Source organism: Nicotiana sylvestris, chromosome 6 (assembly GCF_000393655.2).
Source record: "Nicotiana sylvestris chromosome 6, ASM39365v2, whole genome shotgun sequence".
Classification (NCBI taxonomy): Eukaryota; Viridiplantae; Streptophyta; class Magnoliopsida; order Solanales; family Solanaceae; genus Nicotiana; species Nicotiana sylvestris.
This window is the reverse complement of record NC_091062.1, coordinates 6,629,825-6,650,859: the sequence shown is the minus strand read 5'-3', so window position 1 is coordinate 6,650,859 and position 21,035 is coordinate 6,629,825. Positions and strand designations below refer to the sequence as shown.

Sequence of the window (21,035 nt, the reverse complement as noted above, 5' to 3'; positions counted from 1 at the left end):
CATGTTAAACGCAATTAGATAAAGCCTAGGTACAACCTATTGCACTGGGAATACTTTTATCTATCAACCCATATATACAAACTAACATTCTATCACCACACATTGATATCTACTAGGCATGCAGGCTAGCTTCAGTATCTAGACAAGAAAGTAAGCTATTATACATTACATGAAGTTTAATATAACAGTCTATGTATGAAATAAACATCTTCAGCTCTTCTCTTTTATATTCATGCTCAACTTTCAAGTTACATTGACACTATTAATCGTGTACCTGGTATAGCAAAGAAAAAGAAGAAGGAGAATGGTCAGCTGAGTAGTATGCAGCAAATACAGCAACAGCAGATAAACACCAACAACACAGCAACAACAACCAGCCACAATGATGGAGCTCACAAGTGGTCGAGCAACAAACAAACAGTCCCAGAGGCAGAATGATGAACCAACACTACTTCCCAGAACAAAGAGGAACAACCAATAGTCGAGTACCAAACCAATGAACCCAGAAAAGAAAGATGAAACAACAGCAAACAGAGTATTCAATGCAGCAACACTACCAATTCAATAACCAGAAACAGCTCAACCAATGCAAACCAAGAACTTGGCCAAGACAGCTTGACCAATATGCACTCTTATACAACTTTCAGGCAGTGTTTGGTTGCAGTGTTTATTGGAAACTAACTTATGTTTTTCAGTTTTCTTTGAACTCACCAGACCTCTCTTTAGACTACAAATTTTTCCAGCCCTTTGTTTTTCCCTCTCTGAAAGCTAAAAGTCCAGCCTAAGACCCTTAAACTTCAGCCCCTGTTTTAGTTATCAAATGGCCTATTTATAGGCCAAATGCACCATTACAGCTGAGCTGCCCTGCCTGCCAATTGGCAGAATGCCCATACTCTTTAAGCCCATCCTCAGCATGCTTGGTGTCAGCTCCCTTTATTCCCCACGCCTGGTTTTGTTTAATCCAGAATTATGGGCTCATTTGTTTATTCATTTTGAGCCCCCATACCCTTGTGTCTTGTTCCCCCATTGGTATTAGTTTAATCCTAAGTTAGTACCCTTTTTGTCAGCTCACTTAAACTAATTACTTCTGTTCTTTTTAAACACCCCAGAATACCCCCGTTAACCTTGATTATTACTGCCCCTGCCTATTGCAGCATTAGGGCATTTTTGCACTGATGAAAACTCGAACTCAGGACTGCCTAGACTGAACCCTTTTAGTCATTTTTATAATGCCAACAGACCATTTCAAACATTACTAGGTCATCCAGCCAGTGTCCGAGTTTAATTAGTTATGTGAAACTCCTAGCTCCTTCGATCCATTAGTTATAGAAAACTAATCGACGACATTTATCGAGTCGACTACACTAATTATAGCAGGTAATAATCGATCGCTCACATAAACAATACGTTTAGGGACCTAAAGGGCATCAGACAATTCTGTGTTAAATAACTGGGAACCTATATAAGTTTATTCATTTGACGACCAATCTAATCGACCAGGTTCATCACAGAGTACATTCAGAATACTAACAGAAGACAAACGACCAAATAAAAGGTCTTTACAGAGATGAAAAAAATCTGGATGAAAAATAGCAAAAATAACAAACAAAACACAAAGAGATATGCTGACAACTTATTTGGAAATAAAACAAAAGAACGGAAAACTTACCAAAATGTTTAAACCAAACAGAACCAAATCAAACTCGACTTCGAACTTTTGAGGCCGAACAAACTTTAACCAGGGTGTTCTCACATGAGAACACCTTGGTTAAGGTCTATTAGACCTCAAACCTATGTCAAAACTGGCCGGGTTCCCAGGTGCATGTGTTTCAAAAGTCTGGATTTCCAGATCTGGATTTTTGGGAGTTGTGGGTAGATTCGGACCAAACCAAGTTTGGTTTGGTCACTAGGAAGGTCAGGAGAGTGTCTAGCATGAAGATGGGGTGGTTTGGCATAGGTCCAGGTTCGACTCAAATCTTCAAACGAAGATTCGAGACGAACGGAAGTGATTCGAGGCTTGTGGTTAGTGGATTCGTGTTCAGGATGGTCGGGTGCATCGGGGGTGTTATTTTGGTGGTCATCGGAACTGTGGTTGCCAGGCTTATGGTGGGAAACCTAGGCTGCTAGGGTTTGAGAGGAAAGGGAGCCTGGGGAAGATGGTGAATAGTGGCCGAGGGGGGGGTGTGGCTTGGGGCGTGGGGTAAGGGGGTTAGGTTTATATATGTATTGAGGGTTTAGATCCTGGCCATTGGATCAATTGAGATCAAGGGCCAGGATCTAACCATTGAGGAGGGACGACGTCGTTCGGGAGATGATAGTGGGTTATGACCGGGTAGGGGATTGGATCGGGTCATGTTGACGGGTTTAGAGGAAGGCCTGGATCCGTTGGATCAATGGGAATGAACGGCCCAGATTAACTTGCCTGAAACGACGTCGTTTCGACTTAGCAGGGGCTGTATTGGACCGTTTGATTGCCATGAATCAACGGCTCAGATTGAGGCGCTGATACGACGTCGTTTGGGACGTGTCCGGGCAGCCTGTGTTTGGACTGGATCTGTGTCCTGGTCTTGGGCCTATTTTGTTTCATTTCTTGGCCCAAACCGATTTTCCCTACTCTTTTGCTTTTGTTTTCTTTCTTATTATTTTTTCTTTTCTTTTAAACAAAATAAAAATAACAAATAATAAGGTAACGGAATTAAACAACAATGCAACATTTTAACACAATTATCACAAAAATATTTACGTAGGTTAGCTAAAAGCCTAGGGCGAACGGTGCACATATATATTTTTTGAATTTTCTTTTACTGACCGAATTATGGTTTAACCATCCTAATACATATATTTTGTATTTTGTTTGTTAATGATTAAATGCAAAAAAAAAGAATGGACAGATCCACAAGTGACTAACAACACATGAAAACTCGAACAATTGTACAACGAAGCCATTTGTCACTATTTTTATTTTCTTTTGGAGCGAATGTCCGTAAAGCAAAAATCACGTGCTTACAGACCACTAGCAAGGTGTCTCGGCCCTTCTCAAACCGAATATGTCATGAGAGAAGTACATGAAGGACATTGTGGGAATCACGCAGGAGGACGGTCACTGGTAAGAACGTTAATTCGCACAGGATATTATTGGCCTAAGATGGAAGAAGAGGCAACCATTTTCGTGTCCAAATGTGATAAATGTCAAAGGTACGACAATAATATGCACAGACCAGCTGAGTTACTACATACTGTTTTAGCCCCTTGGCCCTTTATGAAATGGGGAATGGATATCGTAGGTCCACTTCCACAAGCAAAAGGTCAGGTAAAATTTCTACTCGTACTTACAGATTATTTCACTAAATGGGTAGAAGCAGGGGCATTTAAACAGGTACGAGAAAAAGAAGTTAAAGACTTCATATGGCGCAATATAATATGCCGCTTTGGAGTACCAAAGGAGATCGTATGTGACAATGGACCACAATTCATTGGAGCACAAGTTACAGAATTTTTTCAAAGTTGGCAGATCAAAAGAATAACATCTACGCCATACCATCCAGTGGGGAATGGACAAGCGGAATCAACTAACAAAGTTATTATCAATAACTTGAAAAAGAGGTTACAAGATTCAAAAGGTAATTGGCCTGAGGTGTTACCCGGAGTACTATGGGCTTATCGTACAACGACCAAAACAGGCACTGGAGAAACACCATTTTCGATGGTTTATGGTACGGAAGCCTTAATACCAGTTGAAATAGGTGAGCCAAGCACACGGTACGATCAGGCAACGGAGGAATCCAATAATGAAGAGATGCGGGTTAGCCTAGATTTACTTGAAGGAAGAAGAGAAGCTGCTTTGATAAGGATGGCAGCACAAAAGCAAGTAATAGAACGATATTACAACAGGAAAGCACGCCTCAGATTTTTCAAAATTGGGGACTTCGTGCTTAAAAAGGTTTTCCAATCTACAAAAGCTGTTAACTCAGGAAAGCTAAGTCCAACATGGGAAGGACCATACAAAGTTCGTGGCATTGCGGGAAAAGGAGCATACCAGTTGGAAACAATGGATGGTAAAGTTTTACCCTCACATTGGAATGTTGTCCACTTAAAAAGATATTACTTTTAAGAAAGTACCTACGGTCAGGTATCATCATGTAAAAATTCTTCTCTTGATTTTTTAATATTTTACTAACGATTTTAGATGCTAGGCTAAATATCCTAACTCGTGCCAAATGATGAGTCACAACCTGCAAGGCAAAATGGAGTATGCTTAAATTCCTAGCCCAGGGTTACAATTAATCTGATGGAAATACACACGAGTTAGGCAGTCTTCATCTATAATCACATAGTCGAGTCCCGTATATCTTTCTGTTTCAGGAAAAGGGCCAAAGTAAAAAGAAATAAACAAGTGTTCGAGGCTTCATACTTCACCGCTCAAACACTTGGGGGACTACATATTATACACAGATAGGTGCAAAGAAACAGATACGAGTATCGAATAAAAGTCGGCCAAACTGAAGCAAGTGTTGAGAAGAAGTTACGAAGTCTTCAGCATTCATGAGAACAACAGAGTCATCTCTCAAACTCATAAACAAAGTCACCTCTCAAACCCTTCTTAACATGTAAAGATAGGGTCATGACTATGTATACACAGATAGGTGCAAAGAAACAGATACGAGTATCGAATAAAAGTCGGCCAAACTGAAGCAAGTGTTGAGAAGAAGTTACGAAGTCTTCAGCATTCATGAGAACAACAGAGTCATCTCTCAAACTCATAAACAAAGTCACCTCTCAAACCCTTCTTAACATGTAAAGATAGGGTCATGACTATGTACTGAAACAGGTTATAAAAAAAACCTTGTTTAGTTTATGTTATTTACAAATCTGTTACAAGAAAAACAGTTACGAGAAAAGTTGTAGATGTATTGTAATACATGTAACAGTCAAACACTTGTTAAAAGTTTATGAATGAAAACTTGCCAAAGTTGTTTCATACAAAACGTGTGTTTTCCTATTACTTTCATCGTATTTTAACACCATTATGAAGTTGAGACGTCTTCTTCATTAAGTGTCGATAAAATAAAAGGGCCCTCTTTTATAAGCCTCATGTCAATAAGTCATGGGAGAATCATAAAGCATTTTCAAAGGATAAAAATGCTAAACTATTCTATAAGTCCTAAATAAGTAAAGAAAAGGCAAGAGTAGAACACATTGAAGTATTAGCAAACTTCTTGATCTAATTAAAAAGACTAAGTAGAAACTTACTTAATAAAAGTTTATACAATTGCCCCATTATGATAACTGGGGACTTTCACCAAAAAATCCTTTAAAAAAAACTAAGGGATCAAACCATCATTCAGTTGAGGGGATTGTCACGGAAGCTTCAACTTCCATAGACTGGGTGGTAGAAGTTTCACCCTCTGAAGCTGGAATAGCAACATTTTCAGGAACTTCAAGGGCAGGAGAAGGAGTATCAGTAGACTGTTGGCTTTTCTCGATGGTATCTATGACTTTAGCCAGTTCAGACTGCAAGTCAAAACCCTCTTGAGCAGCTTCCGTCAAAGCATCACGACGAGAATTCAGAAAAGCCCAACTCACTTCTATGTTAAAATTTTCCTCTAGAAGTCCATATTCCTTTTCCCACATAGCAAGATCGTTTTTTAAAATTTGATTTTCAGCTAAATGGGAATCAAGGGAAGCTTCAAGAGAAGCATGAGAACTCTTCAAGGCTTGAATCTCGACAGAAGAAGTCTGTAAGTCAGCCTGAGCTTGAGTCAAGCTTTGCACTAACTCTCCTGCATATTCTTCCTTTTTAGCCAAAAGTGCCTTCAGCTCTCTAACTTCTTCACTAGCTCTGGATAATTGTTCTGACAAAGAGCATTCCAAAAGCTCTTTGTCTCTTTTCAATTGGCTTGAAGAGGCTTTGACTGTTGCCAGTTCAGAAGTTAAACCACGGTTTTGCTGCTCTAGGAAGTTTTTATCTTCTTGCAACTCTTCTATAGTTCCTTGAGCATTTTCGAACTGCTCCTTCCAGTTGGTTGCTTCAAGTTGGGCTCCCCTAGCTATTTCCTCAGCCTCGTGGATAGACTTTTCAGACTCACGAGCTTTTCTTTCCAGTAAGGAAATTCTTCTCATTAGTTCCGTGCTAATAAGGTTAGCCTACAGAGGTAAGTCATGGAAATGAGAAATTGAAGATAATTTAAAAAAAAAACTTGTTGGTAGAAATACCTTCAAAGTAGAATGAACTACGTCGTTCATCAAAGTTAAGCAGCTATGGCTCTCCATCTTCTTCTTCTCGATATCTCCAATGAGAGGTTCGAGCCAAACATCGGCTCTGCCAGTCTTCCTCAGGAGGCTATGATTGGCAGGAACTTCCAAAGTAACACTTCTCATTGACATATTTCCGCTGCTAGAACCTGTCTCTGTATGATGAACAGAGGGAAGAGGAGCAGCGGAGGGAATAGAAGGAATGGAAGGAAAAGATGTCGAAACCAACACCGGAACAGAAGCAGGTGCGGTTGAAGTAGCCAAGGGAACAGATATAGGAGCAGTAGAAATTGGCAAACAAATGGAAGGTGTTAAAACTGGTAAAGAAACACTTACGGTAGGCAGAGGAATGGAGGAAAGAGGAACAAGTGAGGAAAGAGGAGCTTCGTCAAAAACAGGTCCGAGCTCGTCACTCTCGAAACCACTGTCAAAAAGGTGCTGAATTGATTCATTATTATCTCTTGGTTCGGCATCCTCATCAGATTGAATCAAAATAGGCTCGGTGGTGGAGGTACGAGCAGGAGAGTTTTCAATTTCATTATCAATGATTATTCGTCTCCTGGCCCTTGGCCTGGTAATTAGGGAGGTACCCTCCTCTTCTTCTTCAGAACTTTCCTTTGTAGCTTTTCTTTTAGGCAGCAAGGCTCGAGCCTTATCTAAATCCAGAGCAGCATTCGCAGACATGCGAATGGCCATAGCTACCTCAGCTGTCATTCTTCTAATGCCAAATCCTGATTAAAGAATGGATATACATGATTAAAGTTGAGGAAAAAGTGCTTAACATGTAAAACAAAATTTTGTAAAAGAGGGGATACCATGTGTTTTGACTTTCCAGCCATGTAAGGAAGAAATTGATTTCCAAGTTCTTTGCTCCCTAGTAGCAATTTTCAAAAGTGAGTCTACCCAACCACGAAAGTTGGGAATAGGTTCCACATCTCCCATGGTTGCTACAAAAAACCAAGAAGGGACGAGGTTAAAAAACAACATTCTTTTGAAATTCTCAAAAGCAGGTACGGTAAATAAGAGAAAACTTACGTTCAAAATTCCACTTCTCAGGAAAGGGAATATTTGTTTCACCAATCAAATCCACTGTACGGACAGCAACGTAACGGATATACCATCCACGATCTTTGTCATCCTCAGGGTTTACCAAAACTTTTTTGCTCCTTGCAGTTAAGGTGAAAACCCCATGGCGTATTAAGTTGGGATGGTATAGATGAATGAGATGAGAAAAGGTGAAATTGACATTGGCCTTGGATGATAAATATCTCAAACAAGCCACTGTTCTCCACACCAATGGACCAATTTGGGCCAAACAAATGGTAAAGAAACGACAAAAATCGAGAATAACTGGGTCAATCGGAGGATTAAAACCCAAAGTGAAGGGGTAAGTGTAAACAGAAGAATACCCATTTCTAAAAGAAGAAATTCTTTGATTTGGGGAAGGAATTGACATTCGAAGACTATCCTTCCAATTACAATCTCTTCTTATAGTGGGGATTGTAAGCTCGGTTACTAATGTTGGGTAAGTATCGGCTCTTTCTAAATTTTTAATTTGTTTTTGAAGAGACGTTTTGTCACTTTCAAAAGACAAATCACTGGGAACTATATCATCAACTGAGGGTTCTTGAGAAGTATCAAGAATTTCCCTACTCTTAGAAGAAGGGGCTTTTGGAACAAAACTCCTTGAAGAAGAACCAGAGGAACCGCCTTGCGTAGATTCTAACCCTGTTCGAGGCCTACTTCCTCCGCCTCTTCTGTGTCTAATAGGGGCGTTGGGGAACTGATCTAGAATTGGAACTTTTTTACGGTTAGGGTTTGAAGAAGACATTGTCAAGAAGAAGGTATGTGTCGAAGATTAGTGAAGAAGACAAAGGAAGACAAAGTTATGTGTAAAATGGGAACCGTCAACTTTTTAAGTATAATGATGAAAAGCCTATAATAAAGGCAGCTATCACTTCGTAAATAGTGAGAATGAAGAAGTCTCGAAGAAAGGAATGAATAGCGGAATCAATTATAAAATGACACATGGACAGAGCATTAAATGGAAAAGACTGCTGAGACGTTAGTACTGTCATGAGCATTAATTGTGGCAAAAGTTCTTTTTACATGAAGATCCACTTCCCAATTATTTAATTGATAAAAAAAATGGAAAGTGGGGGGACTATCTGTATTGGGAAAAAAACTGAATTTATATTAAAAATGATGTGGCATGATACGTGGATTAGTTGAATGGTCAAAGAACAGCAATTGACTAAGAGGCACGGTGAAAACAGCCACGGGAAGAAGAATTTAAATAAGCACGAGACGACGTATAGATACGAGTCTCGTACCAATTTAAATTATTTGCAGCCAACGGATTAGAAGGCATTGAAAGCAAGGATCAGATGACAGAAAGGAGCCCAAATTCATTATTAAATGTCTGATACGTTATAAAGTTGGTATTTAATAGGAATGATTGTGTAACGGCCTATTTAATGTCATTTATTGCTCATGATTATATCATTAAAGCTGAGGCTTTATTCCTTTACCTAGAATGATCTATAAAGGGAAGAAGGATCATCATTTGTAAGGACACGGAATACTATTGAGAATTCATTGAAATACTTATCTATTTACCTTCTGCCATTGTTCTCAAAAGTATTTTATTTTTGTCTCCTGATTATCAGTAACCCGAATTTCTCTTTTAGCTTTGAACAAGGACTCATATTTTTGGTTAAACAAACCTTATCTTCAGCATTGAATGCTACCTCTACGATTTCAGATTCCAAACTTGTCAGTGCTTCAATATCCTCTGTTATATTACAAGGTTTCTCCATAATAGATCTCAAGGAGTCAAGCTTTTCATTGAACGATTGCAGAGTAAGTCCAGTCAATTCCATTGATTGGTCTATGGTGTTCATAAGAGAAGTAATAGCAGCATAAGCCATAATTATGTGTGATAAAAATAGGAATGTTTCTGCACAGAGAAAAAGGCAGAACCTCTTTTTTCTAATGCCACAATTAAGTTGGTAATTTCTCAATAATTTTAAAAGCAAAAAGTGGAAAGGTCTTTCTGTTGTTCCATCACATTTCCAGCTGGAAGTAATATGAATAGTCCCAAAAATATATTTAAACTGTTAATAGTCTTTTTTGTTCCAAATTAAAATGTTTGTCACTTTTTGCTTCTCAATAGTCATACTAAGGAAACTTCAATTAATATTTTAAATCACATCATCGTTTTAACGTAAATAAAATTCTCTTTTTCAGTATTCCTTTTGTAATTGCTAGATGAATAAAATTCTCTTTTTCCCTAACTTCATTAAGAAAAGAAAGTTTCTATGAGAGCATTAAGTAGGGAAGTTTGATTTATATTCTCTTGAAATACCTTTATTCAAAAACAACAACTTTACGTCATAATAATTTTAGCAAAGGAAATCCTTTATTCACATTACAAGTGGTCTTGACTTTAGAGACTGTAAGACATTTTGGTAAGTGGTAAATTTTCTATAACACATAAATTAGGGATTTTTTCCTTCCTATACCATATATGAAATTTTATTACCAAATATGTGCATAGTATCTACATTACCCGCCTAGTTCACATTTTTCCTACAATTCACGTACCATTTGTCTATTATGAATAATTAGGGCAGAATATTCCATAAAAACGTGCTAAAAATCAGGAAAGAATCTTGGGATAGATTGATTCTACATTAACTTCAAGTTTTGAAAAGGAAAGGAGATTTCGCATCTGCATAATTTACTCTTAGAATACAATTTGAAATTTTTTTAAAAAAAAATACGACCAGCTTCAACAAACTACGAACAGCATCAACAAACTGAATTCAAATTGTAGAATTCAAATCTTCGAGATTCAACAACTCAACATTGGTATATTCTGTTCTTCGTTCGTTTTCAGAAAACAAATTGGCGATCATAAATCTGTTCTTCATCTTTTTTTCTCTCAATCTACCAATACAAAAAAACGAAAAAATTTAGAATAATACATCAGCAATCATGTCCAAAATCGCAATCATGCTATAATTGAATGGGAATTGGGATAACTATGGCAGATTTAGAGATTTTGAAGTTGATGTCATTGTGGTAGATGAGAATGCAAGCTACAGTATTCTGATTTCTACAATTACAGAACAACTATCGATTGATACTTTAGAAAAAATTGTAGAAATCAAATACATGGTGAACGACAATTGTCCCCCAATGGAGATTAGGAATGATATGGGGGTTCGTGTGTATATGGAGACCAAAAAGGAGAATAAAAACTTAGGTTCATATCTGTTATGTATAAGTGTACGAGATTTCAATATGGAATTGGCAATCACCAACGATAACACAAGTGCAGGTTTGTATAGTTGTAAATTGCATGGATTTATGTTTTTACGGTATTATCTTCAAAATTACTACAGCTATCTACAATTAAACTACAAATCTGTTTAATGATATAATAAAGCAATGTTGTTTTCAAAATTACCTACAAAGTTAGTACATTTATAAAACAACATAAACTACAATTATGATTAGAAATTGTTGATTTCAAAATGTTGTCTTCAAATAAAACTACAATTGCAACAGTTATAGTAGAAATTAACTATAATGGCTGACATCCTAAAAATGGATGACTACAAAATTTTCACTATATCTACAAATTCTCTACAAATATTCTACAAAATTATAAGTACACTGTTTATCTTTATTTTGATGCAGGTTCATCTGGATCCATAAAGTTACTTGATATATCATCATCTCCAGCTATAGAGGAATATCAAAGTGAAATAATAACAGAATCTACGCAAACTGCTATTGAAGAAGGACAAGTGTATCATGACAAACAAACTGTAGCTGCTGCAATGAAGCACTTTTCTGTGATGCACAAGTTCCAGTTCAGAGTTAAAAGATCTAGTCTTAGAAGGTATGGAGATATTTGTGGAGAAAAGACCAATAAAAGCAGTGTTATACTCAAGATATGTGTAATGTAACATTGTAGATAAATTGTAGTTACATTGTAGTTTATGTTACTTTATGTTAAAACAGTCCGTTTGTTGCATCTACATTTATAATCTGTATTAAATATTGTATTTCTTTTTGTAGCTACTGGCTTGTATGCATTGGTGAAAACTGTAAATGGCACTTCAAGGCAATGTCAATTAATGATTCTGCAATGTTCAAGATAAGGAGTTTCAACCGACAACACACATGCTCCCTAATGGACGAAACATTCATACAGCGCAAACGTACAACAGATGTAGTTGGTAGCATGGTAATTCCAAAGTATTGTGATCCTAAGACTGTTTACACACTAAAAGACATACATACTGACATGTTATCCAAACACGGAGTGAACCTAAGCTACATGCAAGCATGGAGAGCAAAGGAAAAGGCTCTACAGTTTTTGAGAGGGAATCCGGCTGACTCCTACAGCAAATTACCCAAATATTTTTATATTCTTGAGGAGACTTATCCTGGTTCGGTTGTTAAATTGAAAAAGACAACAGATGAATGCTTCTTATACGCATTTGTTGCTCTTTGTACATCAATAAGTGGTTGGCAACATTGTAGGCCAGTAGTAGTGGTTGATGGGACATTCTTAAAGTCAGCCTACAGGGGGATTATGCAGACAACAAGCACCATGGATGCAGCAGGTAAAAAGTGTAAAAAATTTGTAGTCATTTTGTAGGCAGTCTATAAAATGTAGATATATTGTAGTAATTTGTAGTTATTTTGTAGTTATTACATGTAATGTAGATAAAATAAATATATTATGAATATATATTGTAGTTGTTATGTATTTATATTTTTATATGAATTTTTAAAGCTGCCAATTAATATTTTATGAATTAATAATGTAGGAACAATATTGCCCTTGGCATATGCTATGGTTGATTCTGAAAACGACGCATCTTGGAAGTGGTTCTTTGAGCAATTCAAGCAGGCATATGGTGAAAGACCTTCAAAGTGTGTTGTTTCAGATAGGAATGAGAGTATACTGAAGGCAACATCAATTGTCTATCCGGGCATCCCACACTACTCTTGCATGTGGCATATTTGGACAAATATAAGGTTAAAATTCAAGAAGGGTCATCTACAATTGCATGAATTGTACTTTGCTACAGCACGGTCATACACTCTGGATGAATTTAATGAAAGGATATCGAAGATTGAAGAGGTAGACCCGCGTGTGAAATCTTACCTATATGATATTGGTTATCATAGATGGTCAAGAGTACATGCAACAGTGAATAGAACGTGGACAATGACATCAAATATTGCAGAGTCGTTGAACGCAATAACAAAGATGCAAGAGAGCTGCCGATATTTGACCTTTTAGAGTATATGCGGACACTGCTAGAACGTTGGACCAATGAGAAGTTATTGAAGGCGAAGGGTACTTTCACATTTCTTGGGGCCAAATTCAACAAAGAATTAGATGACAACAGAACATTATCTCAGAAGCTTAGGGTAATATATGTTTATTTGGTGCAGAAAAATGAATTACATAATATGCAGTGTTTCCAGATTGTATATAAATTGTAGTCAAATTGTAGATAATTGTAGATTGTGTATAAGGTGTAGAATATTTGTAGATGATTTGTATATAAGTTGTAGATAATAAATATTTTTGATTGAGACAATATTTTTTCTGTTTGTTCTGCAATTGTAGGTGAGGGCTTCAACAGATCATATACATACTGTGTTAGATGGTGTGAAGCGGTACATTGTGTGTCTAGAAAACAAGAAATGTAGTTGTGGCCAATTCCAACTTGAAGAACTTCCATGTGCGCATACTTTGGCAGCATTAAGGCACAGGAATGAAACATATGAAAACTATTACTCTTCGTATTACACAAGGGAGAGCCTTCTGCGTACGTATGAAATGCCAGTAAATCTTCTTCCTGATGAAAGCAAATGGAATGTGCCACAACATATTTTGGATGAGGTAGTAAAACCACCGATGAGAGATAAAAGACAGCCAGGGAGACCTCAAAAGGAAAGAAAACCTATGATGAAATAAAGTCAAAGAAGTACAAGGTGTCATGTGGAAATTATGGAGGTGAAGGGCATAACAAAAGATCTTGCAAGAATGCGCCCACGAAGAAATGAATATCATGTAGTTAGAATAGTTATTCAAAATAACTGTTAGTGAGTTAAAGTTAGCAGATTTTTTGTGTAATAGTTTAAGTTTTTAAATATCATTATGAAGTAGACTAAAATTTGTTTATGTTTGTTTAATATGCTACATTTGTTTTTAAAGATCAGGCATCTAAATTTGTCTTTGATAGAGTGTAATTAAATTTAAATATTTATTATCTACAATACAATTGATATTAAAAAAAATAACTTTAATGTAAAGTGTTTCCAGATTGTAGGTAAAATATAAGTTAACTATATTTAAATTGGAGTCTTAGTAATAATTTGTAGATGATTTGTAGATAAATTGTGGGTAATATATTTCTATGATTGGAGTAATTATTTATTCTGTTTGTTGTGTAATTTAACTTCATCTGACAGTTATATACAGATATTACCTAGAACTTGAAGGTATTTCATAAAAATTATGAACATATACAACTACAAAATTATATACAATTACTACATTGAGTGTTGCCAAAATGTAGATATTGTGGAGATTATTTGTAGGCAAATTGTATTCTAAGATGAAAGATAAAATTACAAAACAAAAAGGCATGCTGCAATAAAAAAAAATTGTTCATAAAGTAGTGTATTCTCCTTCAACTACAAATTGGCATCAACTAAACTAGGAAAACAGGACAATATTTCTTCTTTCTCTGGACTCTAGTCTTCTCATTCAATGCAGGAGCACCCTTCCTCCTTGCTAGCCTGCCTGTAACCTCACTTTCACTGATTGACCCATCTTCTTGCTTCTTTGTAGCATAGTCCCATATGAGAGCTCAATAGCGTCTACGGTGTTGGTCGATATCCGAAAGGTCTTCTGAAGGGATTGACAAATCTCCAATGCAAACATACTCCACAAAAGCAGCCACAAATATACCACAATCGCTGCATAAGACAAAAAAATTTAATTATTTAACAAATGATTATAAAAAAATAATTAAACATCCAGAAAGAGAGAATGGTTTTTTTATAGTGATCCTTCCTTTTGCTGTGGAATCTCTGCAATCATCCACTGTATGTTGAGAGGGTCTGTAACTGGTTTCTCAATGTATGCCTTTGTGGTCTTGAAGTCAATGTCTTTACGCTTCCCGTAGAAATCAGTGCAAGACAAATACAGAGGGATAATGATTGAAAACTTATCAACACATGATTCAACAGCATTATGATGGTGTGAAGACACCATGGAATCATACACATAAAGTTGTTTGTCCACTATGTCGAAAACGATCAACAACCAATGGAAATTCTCTACAATGTTCACGGGCATGATGGCATAGTCAACTTCATACCAGGCAACATTAGCAAGGAGTCTATACCCAAGAATATATTCTGCAACATCATCATCAGGTTTAATAACTGAATACTTTTTTTCTGGCAGAGAACTTATGAACTTGTCATAGATTTGTACAATCTTTGACTTGAACAAGCAATCGGTTGTTGTAAACCTAGTGTTGTTGGGGTTGGGGCCATATTTGCCTCTTTTTCTCAGGTAATACATAATAACATCAATGTGCTGCAAAATAAAATGAAATCTACTGTTAGCTACAATGTAACTACAATTATCAACAAAGCAGCTACACCTTAAAATACAAAGTCAGAATTCAAATAATCTAACAAATAACTACACTTTAACTGCTACACACAGCAACACATGGAACAGCAACTACCACAAAAGGCCTCAATAATATCTACATGCAAACTAAAGTTAATATTATAAGTCTTCAACTGGCTCTACAATTTTACTACAAATTAACTACAACCATGAAATATAGATATACCAATTCTGTCCAAATTAATAAATATACAATTTTTACATACAATTCATCATCAAATATGATACATAAGGTTCAACCTAAATACAATCACACTATAATTAATAAGAGCAACATTTATAAGAAATGTCTACATTATATCTACAATTTATAATAAAGGACATGGTCACATATATTTCATATCTACAATATAACTACAAAACAAAAGTGAAAATATATCTTGTGAATTTATTCTTTGATACTTACCGAGTCATTGAGGACTCCCCCGGGGTGAGCAAAGGAATAAAACCTGTCCTTCTTATCCACCTTTTCAACTCCAAGGTCTAACCAAGGATTGATTTGGTTATCCTTTATGGAAAAGGGAGCCTTCTTCCTGTAACAACAAATAAATGCCCAATCAAAAATATTCACATAATGAATTACATTTTTTAACTATAAAATGTTGAAATGAAAGTGTCAAATTAAGCATTGATACCTCTTAGATACTTTGTTAGTACGGTGGTATAACCACTTGTTGAACTTATCTAACATATCAGAATCTACATTTTCACCTATAAGAGTTGTGAATGGGTGCTTGAGGTAGAAAAATTTAGGTCCAATAGAGCTGCTGCCTCCAGAACTATATAGCAGTATGAAAGGTGATCATGCATGTTTCCCCGGTTGCCTGGTTCTCCCCGGATGATTAGGGGTTGCTTCATCTGGTATGGGCTCGTCATACTTAACCAATTGTGTTAAGTTGTCTGGTAACTCAAAGTCATCCAATGTCACACGCTTCTTATCAATGCCTGAACCTTCAGAAACAACTTCATCCACATATGTACATCTTCACATTCATTTAGTTATTTCTCAATGACTTGTTCTGTCTGAGCTGCTACAGTCACTCCGTGAATTGGGGACTGTGCATTGATATCTTCAATATCTGTTACAAAAAACAATACTTATTAATAGGGAATGTAAAATTGTATAAACAACAATTATTTATTCTGAATGACAGTATGATATTATACATGCTTGTTCTACCTCAGCTGCTTCTTGAAATTCTCCATATAAGTCAACATGTACTGGAACATGTTCTGGACAAACTGCAGCTTCAATTTATAAAAACAAATAGGTAAAAAATACTAGATAATGTTGCCTTGAAAGTTGCAGATACATGTAGGAAGTTGTAGATAAATTGTGAATAATAAAACTCAGTTCTATAAAGTTTTATAATAAGTGTATATATTTGTATGTATTTTGTAGATACATGTGTTGCTTGTGCTTGCATGCACTTGATCACCAAGATTGAACGGAAATTGCTGGTGGTTCACTCCTTGTTTTTGGTCATTATTTTTGATTGAACTACCAGCAAACTAAAGATTTTATGTAAGTTTGATTATATTTTTTAAAATGTCATAATTTGTTTTGGCATATAAATATATATCAACTCTTACCTTTGCCTCATCCACATCATATCTCCTATTTATCAAATTCAAAACCCTCTTCATAGAATCATCTATAAACACTCGAAGGTCATGGAGTTCCTTAAATACATCCTTCCTAAAATCCTCTAACTTTCCATCAACCTAAAAGTTAAAAATATAGTTAGTTGGTAATTTTATTCAAATAAATTACAATTTAGTTTAATTATGTACGATGCAGTATTGTTTATACAATTGTCTCCAAATTGATACAGTTATACTACAATTTAACAACAATGTTATGCAATATAGATTTGTAGTTAATAATTTTACCTGCTTAATTCCCTTTTCTAGCTTCCTGAACTTCATAACCACAGATTCCTTGTCCTCTTGACAGTCTGTATGTTTGGGTTCCAATGTTGGAGAATCAGCATTTGGAACCTCTGATGATTGTGCATCTTGTTCATTTTCATACTCAATCTTGTTTGGCAGAGTAAGCACTCCAATCTCTTCTCCAGATTCAGTCATGCTTGTGAACTGAATCATGAAAAAAAACAGTTAGTTCCACTAAGACAAAAAAAATGTAGTCTAAATGTAGATATTATGAAGGTAAATGTAGGAACATACAAAAATGAAAAAAATACCTTAATCCACTCAGGCTTGATCATCTTCTCTTCAAAGGCAGTTAACCAAATCTGCCCCTTAGTAGCTGACCATCTTAATATACGAGGTATTGAGTCAGAACACCTCGTAGCAAGCTCCGTGCTGACGGTCGAGCAACACTCATAAAGCCATACTTGCAAGGCTAATGAGCATCCCCGTATGAGATAAGAATGTACACGGGGATTGATGCCTAACAAATTCCATAACCTGATTGAACGATTTAATACCCCATGGGTATGACTCAAAATTACCAGACACTACCAAATAGAACCTAAAATGGTCTATAAAAGACACATGATCTTTGACAGAAAGGCAAACAAAAAATTCCAAAAGATAAAGAATGGACAACTTGACTGCATCTTCATCGTTTACCCAAGATCTATTTGTTACTATGTTTTTCAAATACCACTTGTCTACTCTTTTTTTGTTAGGAAAATAGCTATTCATTAACTTGCTAACATAACTAGAAGTATATCCATAATCTGTAAACTTATTCACACAATTTAAACTAGTAATTAAACCAAACTCTCTCAAGGCAAAATTCAATTTTTTTCCCCTTCAAGTGGACTGAAAAAAATGATTCATTAGACTTAGACAGTTCATACTTCATCAGAAGATGAATAGCTTGATTTTGCATGCAAATGGAGGGGAGAGACAGTAAGTAACCAAAACAAGTGTTTTTAAAAAGCTTTAAAGCATTTGGAGACAATAACTCTTTTATCTGGCTAGGAATGCTAGGATCACACTAAGTGTGGAATCTAAGCACACCATAATCCACATTATGTGGGGCAAAATAATGTCCATTCTGCACAAAATGATAAATTATTTCACATTAGTAAACTGCATAGAAATTAAGCATTAATATAAATAATATCTACATATAACTATATAATCACTACACTTATTGCTAAAAAAAATCAGGGAGAAAAAATACATACAAATCTGCTTCAAAAAAATACAGCCAACCCACACATATAACTACAAAAACATACAAGACATCTACACATATAACCATTATCTACAAAAATGCAGGAAGCAAAAAGTAGCTACAGCTCTGTTTCAAAATTTAAAAGCTAAGGACAATATAACTACAACATGACTACAAAATAACTACAATTATATTCGTGTTTTAAACCACAACTACAAAAAATCTAGAAAATTAAGACAACTAATCTACAATTTACCAAAACACTTAAAACAGAGATTTTTACATCCAAAACAAAACTAAAAAAATGGAAACGAAAATACTAAATGTTTGCCTTCACCAAAAAAAAATTCTGAACCAATTTTGGGAGCTCTTTGGATTGTTTCTTCGTTTTTTGTTTTGTGGAAGCAGGAGGCAACTTGGGTTTTTTAACTGTTGGAATTTTAGGGACATCTTCAACAAAGTCGTCATCTACACATATCTCTTTCCCCTTTCTTTTGAGTTGTTTGCCGCCTGGTGTAGCACTTCCTCCAGCATCTACATCGTGCATTTTCTTTGTTCGCATTTCAGCACAGATTTGTCTAGGAGATGAACTGTGAGTAGTAGGTTCCATTGCATGTATAGATTTTACTTGTTTTTGTGGTGATTTTGGTGTTAAAACACTCAAATCGAAAGAGGGGATATCACCTACTGTTAGATTTTTATGTATTTTTTTGGGAGATTTGATGTTCTTCATGGTTTAACTTCAATATTTGGTGAAATTAAATTGAGAAAAATGAAGAACGTGGGTAGCTTTTGTTCTGTATAGAAGAAAACTGAAGAAAACGTGGAGGAGTGAAGGGTAAAGGTAAAACGTGGGGGGGTGGGGGAGTTACGGTAAAGGTAAAAGGTGGGGAGATGGGTTGAGCTGAAAGGAAAGAGAAACGTGGGAATATACGGTCCTATAATTATGCCTAAAATAAATGCCCCATTAATTATATCCCTGTTTCAAATTATGGTATATAAATGGTAATTTAGTATACTAAATGTAATTATCTCTAACCTTAAACATGGAGAGTAATAAGGTTTGATAAGTGGCATAGAAAGGTAAAAATTCCAATTAAATATATAATACTATACGTCATAATAATTAATAAATTAAAATATTTAAAAGATATGTAAAAATATTACTGTCAAAAAACAACTCATCTAACTCTCGAAATCCGAACATTTTCACATAAATTGAGAAGAAAAGAGTATTTTCTTTTGACATATAAATCAAATAAATGCAAAGTACCAGCATTCAATTTCTAAAATATTCAATTTTTTCACATTTATGAGATAAAATACTTAGTAATTAAATAGATCAGTATTAAGTAGTAATTATTTACAAATAATTAGTTATCATGGATATGGTGAATTATGTGTCACTTTATTAACTTGTTGAAACTTAAAACTAAATGATGCTAGAGAATTATATTTAAATTGTGAATATCCAACGTTCAAGATTCATTACTCCTTAAGAGATACATATAAGATTTCATATCGAATACATTACTTTTTGAGTTGTAATGTTGTTATAGCTAATTTGCATATCATGATATATGTCATACTTTTCGTATTATTCATAGTTGAATTATAATTTATACATATTTTAAATAAATTATTTGTTCTAATTTTATGATTTTAATGTAATTTTTATTATTATTTTTATTTATATTATCTTAAAATTTTTGAAATTAGTAAAATTCAAAGATCCATGACTTACGTCCCATGTCTCAGAACTTACGCCTTGCCTCGTCAGAGGTAAAACGCCTCGACTCACGCCCCCGCCTTTTAAAATATTAGTCCATACCAACTGCATGAATTTGGGCGAAAAATTGTGTATGATCTAGTATTCCTGTTTTAGGGCCCTAAAATGTCAAAAAAATAAGAAACGGTCATGGCGAAGTAATGACTATTGTTCATTATGTCGTTTCTAATGAGCCCAATAAATTTTATGCGATTAGGAGCCCGTCGCCCGAATTCATGAAGATGGTATGGACATTAGCACACAAAAAATAAAAATCGTCATGAATTCCTATTTTATGTCCCTAAAATGCCAAAAATTAAGAAACAGTCATGTCGAAGTAATGACTATTGTTTATTAGATATTTTTTTATGGTCCAAGAAAATTTTAGGCGATTCGAAGCCTGTTGCACGAATTCATGAAGATGACGTGGATATTACCACACGAAAAAATTGAAATCATACTAAATACCTGTTTTATAGCTCAAAAATGCCAAAACAAAATAAGGAACAGTCATGGCGAAACAATGACTATTGTTCATTATGTCATTTTTGATGAGTCCACAAAATTTTATGCGATTTGAAGTCCGTCACCCGAATTCATGAAGATGGTGTGGAGATTAGCATAAGAAAAATTGAAATTTGTCTTGAATTCTTGTTTTATGGTCCTAAAATGCTAAAAAGCGAGGAATAGTCATGGCGAAGCAATAACAATTATTTATTAGGTCATCTCTGATGTGCCACAAAATTTTAGGCAATTCGGAGCCCGTCGAACGAATTCATGAAGATCACATGGATATTAGCGCATGAAAAATTAAAACTCATCTTGTATTCCTATTTATGGCCCTAAAACACAGAAAAACGAGGAACGACTATGGAAAAGTAATACTATTATTCATTAGGTCGTTTATCATGGGCCCAAAAAGTATTAGGCGATTCGAAACCTTTTGCCCGAATTCATGAAGATGACGTGGATATTAGCACAAAAAATTTAGAAATCGACTTGAATTCCTATTTTATGGCCCTAAAACACCAAAAACGGGGAATGTTCATGGTGAAGCATCACTATATTCATTAGGTAGTTTCTAATGGTTCCACAAAATTTCAGGCGATTCGGAGCGT

General features: G+C 35.4%; 2 protein-coding genes and 1 pseudogene across 2 annotated transcripts; 2 read left to right on the top strand and 1 right to left on the bottom strand.

The window, feature by feature from the left end:
• Nucleotides 1-9,182, bottom strand: part of LOC104231216 (putative late blight resistance protein homolog R1B-13) — a 56,457-nt pseudogene extending 47,275 nt beyond the window's left edge.
• A 1,249-nt stretch (nt 9,183-10,431) lies between these two features.
• Nucleotides 10,432-12,580, top strand: LOC138870227 (uncharacterized). The gene is made up of 4 exons (XM_070148020.1): nt 10,432-10,597; nt 10,960-11,164; nt 11,344-11,894; nt 12,102-12,580. Exons 1-4 carry the CDS (start codon nt 10,432-10,434, stop codon nt 12,578-12,580), a joined length of 1,401 nt encoding a protein of 466 aa, XP_070004121.1.
• Nucleotides 12,581-12,585: 5 nt separating this feature from the next.
• Nucleotides 12,586-13,264, top strand: LOC138870226 (uncharacterized). The gene is made up of 2 exons (XM_070148019.1): nt 12,586-12,711; nt 12,914-13,264. The coding sequence occupies exons 1-2, from the start codon at nt 12,586-12,588 to the stop codon at nt 13,262-13,264; spliced, it is 477 nt and encodes a 158-aa protein (XP_070004120.1).
• Nucleotides 13,265-21,035: the final 7,771 nt, after the last annotated feature.